Here is a 19619-nt window from a genome sequence, read left to right as displayed (position 1 = left end):
AAAATCAAAGCATAATTTCATCACCGTGGGTACACCGGGTAAAATGTTCAGGAGATGGCACAAAAAGCAAAAAGCCATTGAACAATGGGTACTAATGATCCAGGCAGAGCATACAAATCTGTAAGAAATAATAAGAGCTTGCAAGGGGCTTAAAAGTAAACTGGAACAATGCTCAATAAAGTGGAAAAAAAAGTTCCATAAAGGGCAGGCTTTCTTTTCTTTTCTTTTTTTTTTTTTTTTTTTTTTTGGGATGGAGTTTCAATCTTGTTACCCAGGCTGGAGTGCAATGGTGCAACTGCAGCTCACCGCAACCTCTGCCTCCTGGGTTCAGGCAATTCTCCTGCCTCAGCCTCCCTGAGTAGCTGGGATTACAGGCACGTGCTACCATGCCCAGCTAATTTTTTTGTATTTTCAGTAGAGATGGGATTTCACCATGTTGACCAGGACGGCCTCGATTTCTTGACCTCGTGATCCACCTGCCTCGGCCTCCCAAAGTGCTGGGATTACAGGCGTGAGCCACTGCACCCGGCCCAAGGGCAGGCTTTCTTAAGGAGCTGATGGTGCTTCAGATGCTTTTAAAACTACGAGATCACATTGTTTTTTAAGTAAGTTAAAATGCTGCCCCCCCCCCATCTCGTTCACCCTACTAATTTGCTTAAGAACACCTTTTCAGTATAAAGTCATGCAAGAAGAGAATTAAGCCTGGCCAGTCTGAGATGGCAGCCATTAGATGGCAGCCATTATTTTCAATGATTTCAAATAATGAGATCTTAATAAATTAATTAAAAATACATGTCACCTGAAAGAATTGCCTTTTCAAATCGTGGATGGCACTGCCTCGCCTTGGATTTCAGATAGACATGGTACCCTTGTATAAAACCAGGTTGAGATTCAGTAGAGTAATATTTCCAACTGAGAGTGAAGGAATGGGATGTCAACTTATCTACCAGCACATGAGGGTTGTCTGAAGGAGCTAGAAAAAGAAGTTGGGATAAGAGAAAAGTCATGATTTAGAAATAGTCTGAGAACATTCATGTCAACTAATAGAAGAACCACAGACAGCTCTGGAGGTTGTAAGAGCTTATGCTAAGTTAAGGAGTTTTATCTGTTTCTCTAGAGGATTTGTGCCTTGATAGTTTATGAGAGCTGTGAAGGAGTTGAGCAGTCTTGTTCAAGTCTTGCCATTTACAGATGAAGAATGGACACCCAGAGACTAAATAACTTGTACACGGTCACAAAGCCAAAAAAAAAAAAAAAAGAAGGAAGGAAGGGAGGGAGAGAGAGAGGGAAGGGAAGGGAAGGAAGGAAAGAAAGGGAAGGAAGGGATGGAGGGAGGGAAGGTTGTGGCAGTGCATAGTTATCCAAGTGTCACTGAAAAACAATCCAGGAATGTTTACTTTGAGGCTTTGCTGAGGCCATTTTCCTATCCACGCTATGCACACTTGGAGTGTGCACACAAGGTCACATTCCTCCTGCCTGCTCTGACCCAACTATAAACTGTGGGTCAGCTCCTGCTAAAGGAAGAACCCCTGAGAACTAGTCTGATTTGTGTGATAGGGTATAAGAGACTGAACAAAGGAAGAAAATGAGAGACTTAGCAATAAGAATTAATGAAAATGTTTTATGTTAGTATGATTAAAAAATAATTTAAAAAACCCAATTGCTAGAATAAATGGGACACCAAAAATTGGGTATGGTGCTGACATCTTCCTAAACCAAAAGCTAGGAATCTATGAATTGTTCTGAACAAGTCTACACATGGGGCACATTAAATACTTTGAACTTACCAAGTTCCTGAGAGTATCCTGTTTTCTTCTCTAATAAACAAGCAATTCTTTTTGTAGATAACCCATAAATTCTGAAGTTGTATCGAACTCCTGGCCTAAACGCATCTAGGGAAAAAAAGTCAACAGATTTTTAATAACACAGAATGACGTTTCCTAATTCTGAAAAGAAAACAAGTGAAAAGGCGTGGCACTGTGGCTCACGCCTGTAATTCCACACTTTGGGAGGCTGAGGCAGGCTGATCACTTGAGGCCAGGAGTTGGAGACCAGCCTGGCCAACATGGTGAAACTCCGTCTCCACTAAAAATACAAAAATTAGCCGGGCGTAATGGTGGGCACCGGTAATTCCAGCTACTGGGGAGGCTGAGACAGGAGAATCACTTGAACCCAAGAGGCAGAGGTGCAGTGAGCTGAGATCAAGTCACTGCACTCCAGCCTGGGTAGCAGATCAACAGTCTGTCTCAAAAAAAAAGAAAAAAGAAAAATAAATTTCTGCTCCCCTAGTAATGGCCTTTCAGGAATTTTGCATTTCATCCCCATCATATTCCCTCCTTCCATGAAGCTTTGGAGTCCTCCATGTTGCAAACATCTGGCCCCACTGTCTTGTCTCCAGCAAAGCCTGCAGGGACTGGTCTCTGTAGTATCCTCTGAAGCAAGAGCTGTCAAACATGCCTGTATCCATGTGCATAGAACTGGGTGCAGAATCAGACCAGACACAGAAAACCATTCAAACCCTTCTTTGACTCCAAATCCCCTTCTAGTTCCTTGTCTTCCTTTTTCCCGTTAAAGCCAATAGTCTTGAAAGCTTTGCTTCCACTTCCTCATTTCCCTCTCACACCTTTACCTCTGCAAACTCCTTACCGAACCCACCGTACCACTGAAATTGGTGGGGCCTTGATCATCCTCTGAAGAGGGACATTTCCCACACCTTTCCCTGAGCCCAGTAGATGGCGCCACCCACCCCTCCAGCTCAAGCCACACAAACCTGTGCTCCTCTGACTGCTAAACTAGCAATCTTCACATTACATATCCAACGTGGGAGGTAAGAGAACAAGTTCTCCATGTTCTATTGAAACTGAAGATCATGATTGACTCTCATCAACTCTATTTCTTAAACATCTTCCAAATCCATGCAAGTCTCTGCTTTTGTAAAAGCCTCTGGACAACTGTTATAATGTCCCTCTGCCATTGGTGACTAGGCACTAATTTAGAGAAACAAGCTTGTGAAAATCAATTCCCACCTCATGTTCAGATGTTCTCTGCAAAAGTGGATTTAAAGGGCAAGTTTTAGAACATATTCTTGTAACATCTGAACTCCTAACACCTATGCTGGATTTGTTGTTTCAAAAGTATTAGCTTAGCATAGTCAAAGTCTGTGAAACAGTCCAGAGATCCCACTGGAATTTGCTTCACCGTGAATATAGTAATGTGATGATATTGAAGGTTCCTCTTACCTGTGCTAATGACTGTGCTTGTGGCATTGGGACCTACATTCTTCCACTGGAGATCACAGAGTGTATACTGGGGATGGTCACACCAGTCCACAACATAGCCTACAACATCTCCAGGTTGGGGTTTCCAAGACAGAGAAAATCCACCCTCTGTGTCTGCAATTCTTTCTTCCTCAACCTCTTCTGTATATAAAAAAAATAGAGCAATGATTCAGATTTAATTAACTGTAAATTGTTTTAAGTGTGTAAGTTAGAAAATAAATATATACATGCACTGTAATAGAGCAATGATCCAGATTTAGTTAACTGTAAATTGTTTTAAGTGTGTAAGGTAGAAAGTAAACATATACATGCACTGTATCTAGTACGTAACAGACCTCCATTTCAATAGTTACAGGTACTTGGGTGGGGGATGCTTCAATGGGTGAGTTCCTCCTGCCTCTTACTTCCCAGCAAATATTCACACCTGCCCTTCAGATGCTCATCATGTTGACCTTCTGAAGCCCAACCAACTTCAGCACCTAGGACAGGGGTCAGCAAACTACCACCAATATGATGATTCCAGCCTCTGAGGGTTGTTTTCATATGACCTTTGAGCTGAGAATGGTTCTAAGACTTTTTAAGAGTTTCAAAAATACAAATAAACCAACAAGAATGTATATAATAGAATATGTGACGGTGACTGTATGGCCTGCAAAAAGGTTTGCTATCTGCCCCTTTACCACAAAATGTGTTGATCCTTGATCTACAATCTCGTATTAGGTACTGGATCAGCTTCAAAAAACACCTGTTGAATGAATAACTAATGCAGGTTAATTTTCCCACAATAGTATCAGTTGCCCCTGAAGTAGATACTGCTTATGAGGCGCTAGGGGTAGGAATTGAGTTGAAGAAAAGACAACATTCAGGTGTATAAACAGTTGGGTTATATGAGGATATGCACACAGTTTATGACTAATGCTGCCATCTTAACCTATTTTATAAGTTAAAGTAGGTTTCCTGATGTCTGACAACTGGAAAAAGGGTGACACAACCTCAGGGAACTCCTGAGTTCCAACAAAGGGATACCTTAACCTTGAGGCATGTGAATTTCTCCTCTTTCCACAGACTTACACTAAGAACTGATTTATTGTTTGTCTGTAATTCATTTTTAGCTGGGCATCCTGCATTCTATCTGGCAATCCTAATTACAACTGATTCATTTTTTAAAGGGCATCCAAATATCATCCAGCTGGGGGAACCCAAAGGAACGCGTAGCCCTAGGTAAAAGGTAAATGCCCAGGAGGGCATTACAGATCCCATCCACATGACTTCCCTGCCTTCCTTCATCAAGCAGACAAATGCCCCTCACATATTAATGCTGACTTCACTTTACTTATTGATGCTGAGTAAAATTTAACTCCAAAACCAGGGTTAAAACTCTTAGAAATCTGCTTCTTTAAATTTGAAAATATGTTTTGAGAGATGGAGGTAAATGAAAGAGTAGGAAAATCTTTTTGTCAGTTATTCGCACCCTAGGGAAACATATAGTGCTTAAGGATAGCTAGCTGGAGCCTCACAATGGAAGGTCTAGGCATCCGAAGGCATGGCATGAGGATGGAGGGTATGGTAGAAGACCCCAAAATACATAATTGCTCTCAGCAGTGTTGCTTTGGACTCGCCTGAGACCAGTTCAAAATCAACAGTACCAGTTCCCCTCAGTGCAATGAAATGTTCTATTTTCTTGTTCAGATCCTAATGAAGTCAGAATATAACTTCTTTAATACAGTTCTTCAGAAAGCAAAGGTTACACTAAACAACTCCTAAACCAACCCCTAGAGCTTTTCTTCTATGGCACAATATAATTTCTTTTCCTCATCTGATACATACTGGATAGTTCTTTTAAAAACATAAAAATAACTGGCTGGGCACAGTGGCTCACACCTTTAATCCCAGCACTTTGGGAGGCCAAGGCGGATGGACCCTCTGAGGTCAGGAGTTTGAGATCAGCCTGGCCATTATGGTGAAACCCAGTTTCTACTAAAAATGAAAAAAAAAAAAATTGCCAGGCGTTCTGGCAGGGGCCTGTAATTCTGGCTACTCGTGAGGCTGGGCCAGGAGAATTGCTTGAATCCGGGAGGTGGAGGTTGCTGTGAACCGGGACAGTGCCACTGCACTCTAGCCTGGAGTTTATTTATTTATTATTTATTTTCAAATAAATAAATAAATAATGAAACATCCTCTAATCCAATTCACTTAACCCAAATTTAAGCTGAACTTGAATAAATATGTACCACAGAACCTACCATAACCTCATAAGCAGGGTCTAGAAATTTTAATAGCAAGAACTGAAGGGTGATATTATTGCAAGGTTTGTGAAGGATCCCAGGATGCCACTTGCCAACTGCATTATGTATGCACATGTGTGTATCATCTCATAGCATGTAACTGTGAGGCTAACTCTTTTTATGGCTAAGAAGGAAATTAATACCACTATTGGTTTGGCATGGAAGGCCATTCCACCTTGTTTGCTCTTTCATAGGCAAGAGATTAGCTAGTAACTATCTTTTATTCTATAACGTTAGCTGAGCCCCTGGTGAAAGTTGATGCCAGTTCTGATGATCTCTGGAAATGTTCCTGGGCTCTTTCCAGGTACAAAGACTGAAAACACATTTTACAAAATAGTAAATGCAATCCATATTTCACAAGCCACAAAGCTCATGAATATTAACTCCCACTCTCAGTGGTGACTGTTTGCTGGGATGCGTTTACTTGAATAAACCTGAGATAATTTCCCCAAGTATGTTGAAGAATCCTCTAGACAGAAATGTCCTGAACCCTGGCTAAAGTCTCCTCCCCACACTGAAGGGACTCTCCCACTGAAACATGTTGACACACCTGGCCCAAAAGAAAAGGACTGTTTGGTGACTAGACATTTTGTCTTCTTAAGTTATTGTCTTCTCAATTATCTATCACTACTTTATAACGTCGTCAACATTTTCCTAGAGAATCAGAAAGAAAATGAACAAACTCACGGTTTTCAGGGTCTGCCGAGATAACTATTACAGAAGCAGGAGAGGTGCCCACACTGTTGCTGGCTGTGACCCAGATCCGGTAGGAACGCTGGTCGAGAGTTAGTTTTGTGATTTTGGCCGGTGCAGGAACGGAGTGGAGCTCTGGCCTGGACAGTTTGTCTAGATTTTCCACAACTACATTGTAGAACAGGATCTTTCCTTTGGCATGCCATTTTGATAAAGGCTGAAAAATATTGATAAACATTTTAAAAATGGTTTTAATTGAAAGGAGTTTGTACAATTCTCTTTTCATCTTTTCTGTCCCTCAACTCCCATAAACACACAGACGCTCACGCACACACACACACACACACACACACACACACACACACACACACACACACACACACACAGCAAATTCAAACAGCTTAACAGAGAAAATAGCCTGAAATCAGACACTGGAATCTAACTGAAGGTGAGTAGAGAAGAGGATCATTTGGAGTTAAGAGCATCAAGAGTGTTATGTGTCCTAAGAGTGCTCAGGTCGGGAATCACAAGGAAGAGACTCTTTAACATGGCAGAAAGAAAGATGTAAGGGGTAGCCAAGGGTAGAAAAGCAATGAGTACAAATGGTGCCACCCTGGGACCCTGAGGAGGAGCCTGGGTCCTGGCCTCACCCAACCTCCAGCTGTGCTGTCCCCGTGCAGCTGTACAGGGATTAGCTGCTCTCCATACTCAGAGCCCTCCTCTGGATAACCCTCAGGTTGCAGAGAAATTCCTGCCCACACAGTGCCAAGCCCACTTTTAGGGTCTGTTCCTCAGGCCTCCCCTCTCCTGGCGTGTGTACCACCAGACCTCAGAGTGGGCGGGGAGTGGCTATCTGCTTGGGGTGTGGACAGAATCCGGACTTGCAGACTGGCATGTCCACATGTCTGTGCACAGAGATCCTTGCAGAGTGTGCCAAACTAAAGGTGGAAAAAAAGTGGGGTAGGCTGTGATCAGAGCTCACTCTCCCAGCATCACCATGTTTCCATGTGAAAATGATGCATCATAGAGTTCAGTATACAAACTTGGCCTTCCAGGTTGTCATGAAGGTATTTTAGGCAAGATAGAGGGATGAAATTTATTTGACATTACAATGTTTAAGCTTGATTTATAACTTTTAAATATAAATAGTATGAATGTTTAAATATGTGTAACTTTTTTTTTTTTTTGAGATGGAGTCTTTGTCACCCAGGCTGGAGTGCAGTGGCATGATCTTGGCTCACTGCAACCTCCGCTTCCCAGGTTCAATAGATTCTCCTGCTTCAGCCTCCCGAGTAGCTGGGATTATAGACATGCACCACCACACCCAGCTATTTTTCATATTTTTAGTAGAGACAGGGTTTCACCATGTTGGTCAAGCTGGTCTTGATCTCCTGACCTTGTGATCCGCCCACCTCAGCCTCCTAAAGTGCTGGGATTACAGGTGTGAGCACCATGCCCGGCCTTGAAATATGTGTAACTTTTAACTAGGAAATGTGGTTGTTCACTTACACCTTTGCCCTGGGTCCTGCAAAAATCAGGGCTGGCCTGAGTTGAAGTTGTAGAGAAGAATGTTCTACCAGTCAGAACTGGCAATCAGTGGCATGAGCTGTCAAAAAAGTGGAGTGGGAATCTTCTACTAGGTAGGAAATTCTATTGGATGAAAGTGAAGATGCCTTCCAGTTAAAACACTGAACCAAGCCACCGTTCTACCGAGGAAGACATATTTGTTTCCACAAATGTGACTTTTGGAATCTGCACATCCTACCTTCCAGAATAAGGTCACAATGTGACTTCCTGGCTCTGAGTTCACATTTCTCCAGACATCAGGGGCCTCTGAGGGAGCTGAAATTAACCAAAGAAAAGTTACTGGGTCATCATATGTATGTAAAGCAACATGCTCAACCTTTTTCTAGGTTGGTCAGTTCAACCTGAGGCTTGCTTCTCCCCTTTTTGCTCTCTGTAACTTCTACCCGCTGGTCCACAGCCACACTGCTCACTCCTCACTAGGTGCACACAGTATGGTGCTTTATAAAATGGCCAGCTGCCTCTGAAAGCCTTTATAAACATCAAGCCATAGAACTACCAAAGCATTTTGGAATATTTTGTCTGTTAGACCAATTTCAGATGAGTTAGGTAAATTTCCCCTTTGTTGACCTTGTAGCAAGACCCTTGCTACTTCCTTTCCCCATGTGTGATGGCCAGAGGCATGCTGACGGGGAGCCTGCTAGGGGCAGGATGCTTTCCTCCTCCTGTTCATGATATCCACAGCTGGCCTGCTCACTGGAGTCCTGGTCTCCCTCCACTGGGAAGGCTTCATCCCACTCCTCCTTGCAGCACCCTGCCGGTGCCTGGGTTATCTGCTTGCTGTGGACACTGAGGCACCTGCAGCACCCACAATTCCTTCTATGGTGGCTCTCACCATGCTGTTTTAGAATAGTGTGCTTCCTTGTCTCTCTGTAAATAAACCATAGATCCCTGGGGCCAAGGGCTTTGAAACTCTAGCATCTGGCTCAGGGTCTGGCACTTCATGAAAGCTCTATAAACTGTTTGAATGAATAATAAAAAACTTCAGAGGAACTCAAAAAACAACCTGCTTCAATGTCTTAGTCTTTTCTTGTCTCCAAATCTTTGAAAATTGATTGAATGATTCATTTTGCATCTAAATCTGCATTTGCTCAATCAACTTATCATAAGGAAAGGTCTTTAAATCCAAACCAACTCTGAGTACCTATGTATAAAACTATTTAGGGGATCTCTTTTACACATAATAGTAGCTAATATTTATAGAGTGGTTACTAGATGCCAGCCCAGTCCCAAATGTTTTACATATGTTAACTCATTTAATCCTCATAACAATTCTATGGGGCAGGTATGATTATACACCCCATTCTCTAGATAAGGAAACTAATACCCAGAAAGAGTAAGTTAATTTCTCAAATCACCCAGGTGAAATTGAAAGTGAAGCCAAGATTTGAACTCATGGTAGTTAGGGTCTGGTCATTCCATTATCATCTTTAGAAAATAGATGGTCAACTGAAGCCTAGGCTTGCATGCCAGTTCAACAAAATTCTCATTATAAAAAATCTCAGCAATGGAAAAATAATGAAATCAATGCAATTTATTTTAAAATCTTTAAAAGGTACACATTTTAGTCATTGATTAATAAAAATATTATGAAAGTCTTATTAAGATGAGTATGTTTTTTAGTTTGCAAATTGTTTTGTTGGATTTATGTAATACTCTGTATTCACACAGGATCAAATTTTCTACTGATAGAATTTTGTCATGGTATGACTTTCACAAGAATAGTACAACAAAAAGTAGTCAAAAGAATTTACAACATTCATAAGCCACAAGAAATAACAGGCTTTAACTGCTGAAAATATAGATGACCCAATTATAACACATCCATGGAGACAAACAAGAAAGAGACTCATAAGTGTTAATGCCATTCTGCAATTGAGCCATAGCAGCATATCTCATTTTTAAATCCAGACTTAATCCACCTTCATCTCTCCACTCACATTTTGTGAATGTGCTGCCTCAGCTTTCTGAATTTGAAAATACAACTATAGCATGTCTCATATGACTTCTATTTTTAACGTTTACTTTGAAACTTTCCTTTAATTCTTAAAGACAGCTTGAATATTTTAGCATAGCCCCTAACAAAAATAATTGAATTAAATTCAATTATCTAATTAAGAGAGCTAATAGCAATTACTACAACCTAAACAATTCTTGTGATAACAAAAATCAATTTAAATACAAGATGTGATATAGAGTTGTTAGTTTAATAATCTTATGGTTTAATAGTCCAGATTCCATTTTAGAGTAATGATATAAAACCCAAATTACTTATTAGTAGGCTTCTTAACTTTATATGAATTATTTTTCTTCCAACTCTTCCAACTTTGCTTCCAACTCTCAGTTTGCCAAATCACAAACTTGACTTTGATAAGAGAAAAACATGTTTTTGGAAGGTGCAAATCAGTATTTACTAAATGTTCACCAGTCTACTATCATTGATAGAGTTTACTATATTTCAAAATATATATCCCAGTGTTGTTGAATTTTTGACAAATTGTGATTTCATTAGAGTTTGGTTATTAAAACATAACTTCAAAGTTCATCATCTGAGTGCCACTTTCATCTCCAGACATCTTTGTGCATGCCATTATGTTTCTGAAAGTAATTTAGCATAATTCCATATAACTAATTCATGTGAAAACATTGTCAAAACTACATTATTCAGTAGTTAATAATCAAACTTCAGTGAATCATATCCCTATTACATTTTATTTTTCTTTGAAATACTTTTAAAAATACTTCCTAGAAACTCTCTTTTTTTATAATTTAAACTTTTATTTTAGAGTCAGGGAGTACATGTGCAGTTTTGTTACATGGGTATACTGTGCAATGCCGAGGTTTGGAATATGAATGATCCCATCACCCAAATAGTAAGCCCAAATAGAACCCAACAGTCAGTTTTTCAACCCTTTCCCCCTCCCTTCCTTCCCCCTCTAGTAATCCCCAGTGTCTATTATTTCTATCTTTATTTTAATAAATACCCATTGTTTAGTTCCCACTTAAAAGTGAGAACATTTAGTATTGATTTTCTGTTCCTGCATTAATTCGCTTATGATAAGAGCCTCCAGCTGCATTCATGTTGCTGGGAAGAACATTATTTCATTATTTTTATGGCTGTGTAGTATTCCACGGTGTACATGCATCTTGTTTTCTTTATCCACTCCACCATTGATGGGCACCTAGGTAGATTCCATGTCTTTTCTATGGTGAATAGTGCTATGATGAACATAGGAGTGTAGGTATCTTTTTGGTATAATGATTTATTTTCTTTTGGATATATACCTAGTAATGGGATTGCTGGGTGGAATGGTAGCTCTGTTTTGAGAAATCTCCAAACTGCTTTTTATGAAGGCTGAACTAATTTATATTCCCCCCAACAGTGTGGAAGTGTTTCCTTTCCCCTGCAGCTTCCCCAGCATCTGTTGCTTTTTGACTTTTTAGTAATAGCCATTTGACTGGTGTCCTCATTAGAAAAAGCAGTAGGTGCACAGAGAAGCTCAAGAAAACATCCTGTGACCACAGACATAAAAGATGACCATCTACTAGCCAGAGAGAGTGGCCTCTGAGAAGTAACCTCGGCCAACAGCTTGATGTCAGATTCCTAGCCTCTGGAATGACGAGACACTAAATTTCTGTAAAGTCCTTCAGTATGTGTACTGTGTTATCAAAGCCCTAGAAAACTGTTACAACCTATTAATACATATGAAATATATTCCCGGCAGCATGGCTGAAATGAAAACAAAGTGTTACTATGTCAGGCTCCACTTGCATTTGAGAGCTGAAGCACTGTGGAAAATGGCCTCCCTTATGAAATATTATGAAGACATGTGAAGAGGGCTCCCGCCCTGATGGGGCTACAAGGATGAGTTCTGTGAGAAGACACATTGCAAATAAATGCGTACAGTAGCTTAACCTTCCCCGCTTTTGTGTAACACCTCCTTTTGTATAAAAACTTTCTTATAAGAATGTTGGCTATTAATGTTTAGAGAAGGTCTAGCAGGGCAGTGGAGCTGACTACCACTGAAGCTACCTGGGGTAGCTAAAGAACAAAAACAGTAACAACATGCAAAGGGTTTTTAAAAAGTAGCCTTTCTGATTGGTGTGAGATGATGTCTCATTGTGATTTGATTTGCATTTTTCTGATGATTGGTGAAGTTGTGTTTTCATGTTTTTTGGCTGCTTGAATGTCTTCAGAACTCTCTGTTCATGTCTTCTGCAGACTTTTTAATGGGGTTGGTTGCTTTTTGCTTGTTGAATTAAGTTCCTTATTGATTCTGGATATTAGATCTTTGTCAGCTGCATAGTTTAGAAATAGTTTCTCACATTCTGTAGGTTGTTGCTTACTATTTTGATAGTTTCTTTTGTGGTTCAGTAGCTTGTTTAATTAGGTCCCACTTTTCAATTTTTGTTTTTGTTGCAGTTGCTTTTCAAGACTTAGTCATAAATTATTTCCCAAGGCTAAAGTACAGAATAGTGTTTCCTAGGTTTTCTTCTAGGATTCCTATGGTTTCAGGTCTTACATTTAAATCTTTAATTCATTTGAGTTAAGTTTTGGACATGGTGAAAGGGAGAAGCCTAGTTTAATTTGTCGACATATAGCTAGCCAGCTAACCCTGCACCATCTATTGAATTAGGAGTCCTTTCCCCATTGCTTATTTTTTGCTGACTTTGTAGAAGATCAGATGGCTGTAGGTGTGTAGTTTTGTTTCTGGGTTCTCTATTCTGCTCCATTGGTCTATGTGACTGTTTTTGTACTGGTATTTTTGGTACTGGTACCATGATGTTTCAGTTATTGTAACCCTGTAGTATAGTTTGAAGTTGAGTAACGTGCTGTCTATTCCTTTGCCTGTTTGCTTAGAAATGCTTTGGCTATAAAGGTTCTTTTTCGTTCTCAAATAAATTTTTAGAGTAATTTTTTTTCTATTTCTGTGAAAAATAACACTGATAGTTTGATAGAAATAGCATTCAATCTGTAGATGGCTTTCGGGAGTCTGGTCATTTTCATGATGTTGATTCTTCTAATCTAGGAGCATGGAATATTTTTCTATTTTTTGTCATCTATGATTTCTTTCAGCAGTGTTTTCTAGTTCTCCTTTTAGAGATCTTTCACCTCTTTGGTTAAATGTATTATACGTATTTGTGTGTGTGTTTTGAAAGTGGGATTGTGATCTTAACTTGGGTCTCAATCTTATTGGTGTATAGAAATACTACTGATTTTTGTACACTGATCTTGTATCCTGAAACTTTGCTGAAGTTTTTTTTTTTTTTTTTTTTTAAATCAGATCTAGGAAATTTTATGCAGAGACTATGGGATTTTCTAGGTATAAAATCCTATCACCTGCAAACAGAGATAGTTTGACTTCTGACTTCCTTTCTTTCTATTTGGATGCCTTTTACTTCTTTCTCTTGCCTGACTGCTCTGGCTAGAACTTACAGTATTATGTTGAATAGAAGTGGTAAGAGTGGGCATCCTTGTCTTATTCCAGTTCTCAAGTGGAATGCTTCCAGCTTTTGCCCATTTAGTATGATACTGGTTGTGGATTTGTCATAGATGGCTCTTATTTTGAGACATGTTCCTTCAACAACTATTTTGTTGAGAGTTTTCAACATAAATGGATGTTGAATTTTATCAAAAGCTTTTTCTGCATATGTTGAGATAATTATGTTTTTTGTATTTAATTCGGTTTATGTGATGAATCACATTTATTGATTTGTGTATGCTGACCCAACCTTGCATCCCAGGGATAAAGCCTATTTGATCATGGTGGATTAGCTTTTTGATGTGCTGCTGGATCTGGATTTCTAGGATTTTGAGGATTTTTGCATCTATGTTCATCAGGGATATTGACCTGAAATTGTCTCTCTTTGTTGTGTGTCTGTCTAGTTTTGGTGTTAGAATGATGTTGGCCTCAAGAATGAGTTAGGGAGAAGCCTCCCTCCTCAGCTTTTTGGAATAGTTTACGTGGGAATGGTACCAGCTCTTTATATCTCTGACAGAATTTGGCTGTGAATGCATCTGGTCCTGGTGTTTTCCTGGTTTCTAGGCTTTTTGTTACTGATTCAATTTCAGATCTCATTATTGACCTGTCCAGGGATTCAGTTTCTTTCTGGTTCAATCTTGAGAAGCTGTATGTTTCCAGGTTGTATGTTTTCTAGTTTGTGTCCATAAGGTATTCATAGTAATCTCTGAGAGTTTTTGTATTTCTGTGGGGTCAAGTGGTAATGTCCTCTTTGACATTTCTGATTGTGTTTATTTGGATCTTCGCTCTTTTATTCTTGATTAGTCTAGATTGTGATCTATCAAACGTATTTATTCTTTTGAATAACTCCTGGATTCACTGAGCTTTTGTATAAATTTTTTGCATCTCAATTTCCTTCAGTTCAGCTCTAATTTTGGTTATTTCTTATCTTCTTCCAGTTTTGGTGTTGGTTTGCTCTTGTTTCTCTAGCTCTTTGAGGTGTGATGTTGGGTTGTTAATTTGAGATCTTTCTAACTTTCAAATGCAGGCATTTAGCACTAGAAACTTTACTCTTATGGCTTTGCTGTGTCTCAGAGATCTTGGTACATTGTCATTTTTCTTCTCATTAGTTTCAAATATTTTCTTAATTTATGCCTTAATTTCATCGTTTATCCAAAAGTCAGTAAGGAACAGGTTAATTTACATGTAATCTGATGTTTTGAGTGACTTTCTTAGTACTGATTTCAATTTTTATTGTGCAGTTGCTTGACAGTGTTTGGTGTTATTTTAGATTTTTTGAATTTGCTCAGGATTGTTTTATGTCTTACTGTGTGCTCAGTTTTAGAGTATCTGCCAGTGCAGATGAGAATAATGTATATTTATTTGGGGTGGAGAGTTGTGTAGGCACATTTGGTCAAGTGTCAAGTTGAGGTCCTTAGTATCTGTTAGTTTTCTGTCTTGATAATCCATGTAATACTTCCAATGAAATGTAGTCTCTTTGTAGGTCTCTAAGAACTTATTTATGAATCTGGGCTCCTGTGTTAGGTGCATATATATTTAGGATAGTTAAGTCTTCTTGTAGCATTCAACTCTTTGCTGTTATGTAATGCCCTTCTTTGTCTTTTCTGATCATTGTTGGTTTAAAATACATTTGGACAGAAATTGGAATAGCAACCCCTGCTTTTTTCTGTTTTGTTTGCTTGGTAGATTTTTCTGCATCCCTTTGCTTTAAGCCTATAGGTTCACTGCATGTGATATAAGTATGCTGTAGACAGCATACAGTTGGATCTTGCTTCTTTCTCCAACTTGCCACTCTGTGCCTTTCAATTGGGCATGTATCCTGTGCACATTCAAGTTTAATATGATATGTGCAAATTCGATCCTGTCATTGTCTTGTTAGCTGGTTATTATGCAGATTTAATTGTGTGGTGCTTTATACTGTCAGTGGTCTACTATTTAAATGTTTTTGTAGTGGTTGGTAATGGACATCCTTTTTCATATTTAGAACTTCCTTAATGATCTCTTCTAAGGCAGGTCTAGTGGTAGTGAATTCCCTAGGCATTTGCTTGTTTGAAAAGGATCTAATTCTCATTTACTTATGAAACTTAGCTTGGCTAGATATGAAATTCCTGGTTAATATTTCTTTTAAGAATGCTAAATATAGGCCCCCAATCTCTTTTGGCTTGTAGGGTTTCTGATGAAAGGTCCACTGTTAGCCTGATAGGGTGCCCTTTGTAGGTGACCTGCCCTATCTCCCTAGCTGCCTTTAACATTTTTTCTTTCATTTTGACCTTGAAGAATCTGATGACTATGTCGTGGGGACATGGTATCCTGGGGATGGTCATCTTCTTGTATAGTATCTCATAGGGGTTCTCTCCATTTCCTGAATTTGAATGTTGTCCTCTCCAGTGAGGTTGGGGAAATTTTTGTGAATAATATCCTCAAACATATTTTCCAAGTTGCTTGCCTTCTCTCCCTCTCTTTCAAGAACACCAATGAGTGGCTGATCTGTTCTCTTTACATGATAATTCTTTACTGATTTTTCTTTATTTTCGTCTGAGTTATTTTTAAGAACTAGTCTTTGAGCTCTGAGACCCTTTCCTCAGCTTGCGTTTGTATTATGAAGTTCTTGAAATTAATTATTCAGCTCTATCAGATCAGTTTTATTCTTCCTTTAAATGACCATTTCATCTTTTATCTCCTGTATCATTTTGTTGTATCCCTTAGATTTCTTTGACTGGGTTTTGACTTTCTCTTGGATGTGGATGATCTTTGTTTATCTTTATTCTGAATTCTAATTCTGTCATTTTGAACAGGTTAAGAAGCATTTCTGGGATGCCAGTGTGGTCTCTGGAGGTAAGAAGACACTCTAGCTTTTTGAGTTGCCAGAGTTCTTGCATTGTTTCTTTCTTATCTTGTGGGCTGATGTTCCTTTAGTCTTTGAAGTTGTTGGATGGCTTATTGTTTTGTTCTTTGATGTCCTAGGGGAACATCTCATTTTGGTATAAGGTGAGTTCAGTTGCCTGGGTTCCTATCTGGAAGATTTTAAGAGGCCAAGAGTCAGTTTAGTACTCCTGTTCTGGATGCTCTAACTCTGCAGGACTGGTATCAGGCCCCCACCTTTGTTCTCTGGCCCCTGAAGTCTAGGAACCTACTGTTTTGGAGGGGCTGAAGTATTCCCAGTCTGTTGGCCACAAAACTCTGATGAGTGGTGCAGGCCAAAGCACTTCATCAGGGCAGTGGCAGCAAGATCCATGCTCACTCACATGTGCCAGCAGCCATGGCAGTGCAGTGGTTTGTACATGCATCAGCTGGGGTGGGGTACCTGTGAGAGTAGGGCTGCAAGGTTCCTGCATGCACTTGCCCTAGCAGTGGGATGCAGGCAGGGGCAGAAGTGCCAATGACAGGGCCTGCCCTGGTACTGGCAATGGTGGGAGCAGGAGGCTACCAGTCTTTGTGTGCATGAGTTTGCACAGGCAGCAATGGTAGCATAGAGGGTCAGCAGAGTTGCCAGCATCCATGCATGCATTCACACCGGTGGTTGTGGTGGCACTGGGAAGGCAGGGCTGCTGTTGTCTGTGTGCTGGTTTGCAGCAGCTGCAGTGGTAGCACTGGGGTGGGGGCAGAGTTTCTGGTGTCTCTTCATGCATTTGTGCCAGTGATGGTGTTGTGGGGGTTGCAGGGCTGTGCACCCACTGACACTGGTGGCAGTGTTGGGAGTGGGGGTGGGGCCGCTGGTGTCCATGTACTCTCTCACACCAGAAATGGCAGCACTGAGGAGAGGTAGGGCCACACATTGCGCTTATGCCAGCAGCAGAAGTGGGATATATGCACACACATGAGCCATAGGAGGAGAAGAGGCAAGGTCCACCCACAGGTGTGCACTGGCAAAGTGGTAGTGGGGTGGCCATGGGCAAGTGCAGGCTGACAAAGTGGCATTGGGGAGGCTCTGGTCGGGGGAGGTTGCAGGTGGGCTGATGCATGTCAATAGGGGCTGCCCTGCTGGAACTCTCCAGTGATCAGGTGACATCTGCCAGCACAGCAGCTATGATGAGATCCCCCAGGAAGCACCCTGGTTTGGCATCTAAGGCTGCACTGCCAGCTAGCGTGGCCAGGCTGGAGCCTCAGGAGAGGCCAGCAGACAGGGGACCACTCACACTGGACTGGCCCCAACTCATGGGTAAGACCACTGTCCTCTGTCTAGGTCTGACAGTCACCTTATGGCCAAGGTCTCCTAGAGGAGCATGGTAAGGCTTGGGGGCTTTGCATCCCTGGCCATGCTCCACTGCAAATGTTTCTGCACCAAACCCTCTGGGCTCTGCCCAGGATGCAGCCCTGTTCCTACTACCTCTCTAAGAAGTTCTTCCTGCCAGCCCAATTGTCCATGAGGGTTGTGAGGTTTCCTGCTGCCTGGATTATAAAGGCCCATGGCAGGAGCAGGCAGTCTGTTCAACCCCTTCCCCAGGAGCTGCTGGAGGCCAAGAACAAGTGTGGGTGCTTGGTAGCCCTGTGCAGGGTGTGCAGCTTGCTGACCCTTCAGCCCAGCATCTGCGTTCTCCCTCTGCCCACTCTTAATCTAGGGTTTTTAGGTATGGAATCATATTGTCAGCAAAGACAAAGAGTTTTACTTCTTTTCCTTTTTGGATGTGTTTCTTTTGCCTGATTCCTCTGACTAGGACTTCCAACTTCTATTTTTTAAATATGATTGTTAAAAATTTTGACTGTTAAGTGTGAAAGTGTTAAATAGCAACTGTCATGAAATTAACAAAATTAAGATGTTTCAAGTTGTTTCAAATATTAAAAAATAGCTTTTCTTTTTTTTAGTTTTTGGTTTGTGAGAGGACAAGTAACTTTTAATCTGATTCAGAACATGTCTTTGAAAGAAGAACTATTTTGGAACATAAAAATTTATGCCTCCATTTTATAAAACATAGTCTTTTTGCCTGATAATTGACATTTAAGTGGGGAGAAAAATCTCTAAGGCCCATTTCCTAACTATAACCTTTTTTTTCTTTCAGTTGCTGACACAACACTTTATGCTTAAGTTAAAGGTGACCATATGTTTTTAAAGCTATTAAAGCAGATTTCAATTTGCTAAATAAGCCATTGGAGAAGCCAATATTAAATGTAAAACTTTATTGAAATACTCAAGCACAATATCTAAGCTCAATGTAAAATCTTCAGCTGGCTTATAAATTACTATTTATAACAAAAAAAGTGCTACAATATAGTTGATAGTACTATATTTTATAAACAACATAGTTTCTACCATCACATCATTTAACTTGATGTCTGCTCACTATAATAATACATAAGCATGATTATAACACACATAAACATTGAGTTTTCCAGCATTAAGCAAAGTGAGATCAGACATAATAAAAAATTCCTTTAAGTTTACCTTCAGTAGATTCATCTCATTTTCTTGTCATCATCAAAAGCAAAGTTAAGTGTTTTCAAGAATGTTAGATTATTACTATAATCCAAAAGAAACTCTATTCTTTTGCTATCTTCCCTTTTTACATAATTCTAGTTATGTTGGAATACATTTAAAAAAAAACGAACAAAAAAGCAAAATAATAAAATTTTTTCTCTAAAACAACTGAAGAAAATACAACATTCCTCTCAGGAACAGGGCCTTCCACAGCAAAGATTATTGAGAAACCTGTAGCCCTAGGAAGAATTACTGGAGTCTCAATGGGCTTGAGGATAGGCAGGCACCACCAGGGAAGGGGGAGGCCTGGAGAACTTGACTAATGACCATCCTCATGTGTGGATTCTGATTAGCTGCCCCCACCACCTTCAAATTTGAGTCACTGCTTTAAAATGGTCCTCCCAGAATGAAACAGAAAGAGTTCTGCCAGCTGCCATACACAAATAAGAAGATGAATAAAATACATATGTATAATCCTTCCTTTGGCTGTAAAACAGCCAGGACTTGAATCAACAAGATCTGGAGGTTGTAATAACACCAAGAGAGACAGCACACAGAATTGGGCTCTGGTTAAGGGTGGAGATCTGGCATCAGGCTGCCTGGATGTGAGTTGCAGCTCAGTCAGTGCCTGGCTGGGCCAGTTAAATTACTTAATCTTTCTCTGCTCTGATATCCTCCAGCATAAAATGAGGATAATAAGAATACCTAACTGCATGTTGTCAGGATGAAAAAAGAGGAGCACAGAGGGCCCTTCGAGTTACGTGTGGCTCTCAGTAAATGTTAACTCCTATGATTATTATGATGTCTGTAGCATTCAGTAACTGCAATATGGGCAAACCTCTCCAGTTACGGGTGCAAGTGGCCTCATCGTAAAATGGGCAAC

General features: G+C 40.2%; 1 protein-coding gene across 2 annotated transcripts in view; it reads right to left on the bottom strand.

Moving 5' to 3' along the window:
• Positions 1 to 19619, bottom strand: part of OSMR (oncostatin M receptor) — a 94198-nt gene that overhangs the window by 9588 nt on the left and 64991 nt on the right. For both annotated transcript variants that reach the window (XM_017505891.2, XM_017505893.2), the window contains 5 exons: positions 8022 to 8098; positions 6251 to 6473; positions 3240 to 3419; positions 1788 to 1892; positions 800 to 973 (listed from right to left, as the gene is read on the bottom strand). In XM_017505891.2, the coding sequence (XP_017361380.1) occupies positions 800 to 973; positions 1788 to 1892; positions 3240 to 3419; positions 6251 to 6473; positions 8022 to 8098 (759 nt within the window). The remainder of the gene's footprint in view (positions 1 to 799; positions 974 to 1787; positions 1893 to 3239; positions 3420 to 6250; positions 6474 to 8021; positions 8099 to 19619) is intronic.

The sequence above is a fragment of the Cebus imitator genome, unplaced genomic scaffold (assembly GCF_001604975.1).
Source record: "Cebus imitator isolate Cc_AM_T3 unplaced genomic scaffold, Cebus_imitator-1.0 Scaffold344, whole genome shotgun sequence".
NCBI lineage: Eukaryota > Metazoa > Chordata > Mammalia > Primates > Cebidae > Cebus > Cebus imitator.
This window is presented reverse-complemented; position numbering and strand designations above follow the sequence as displayed.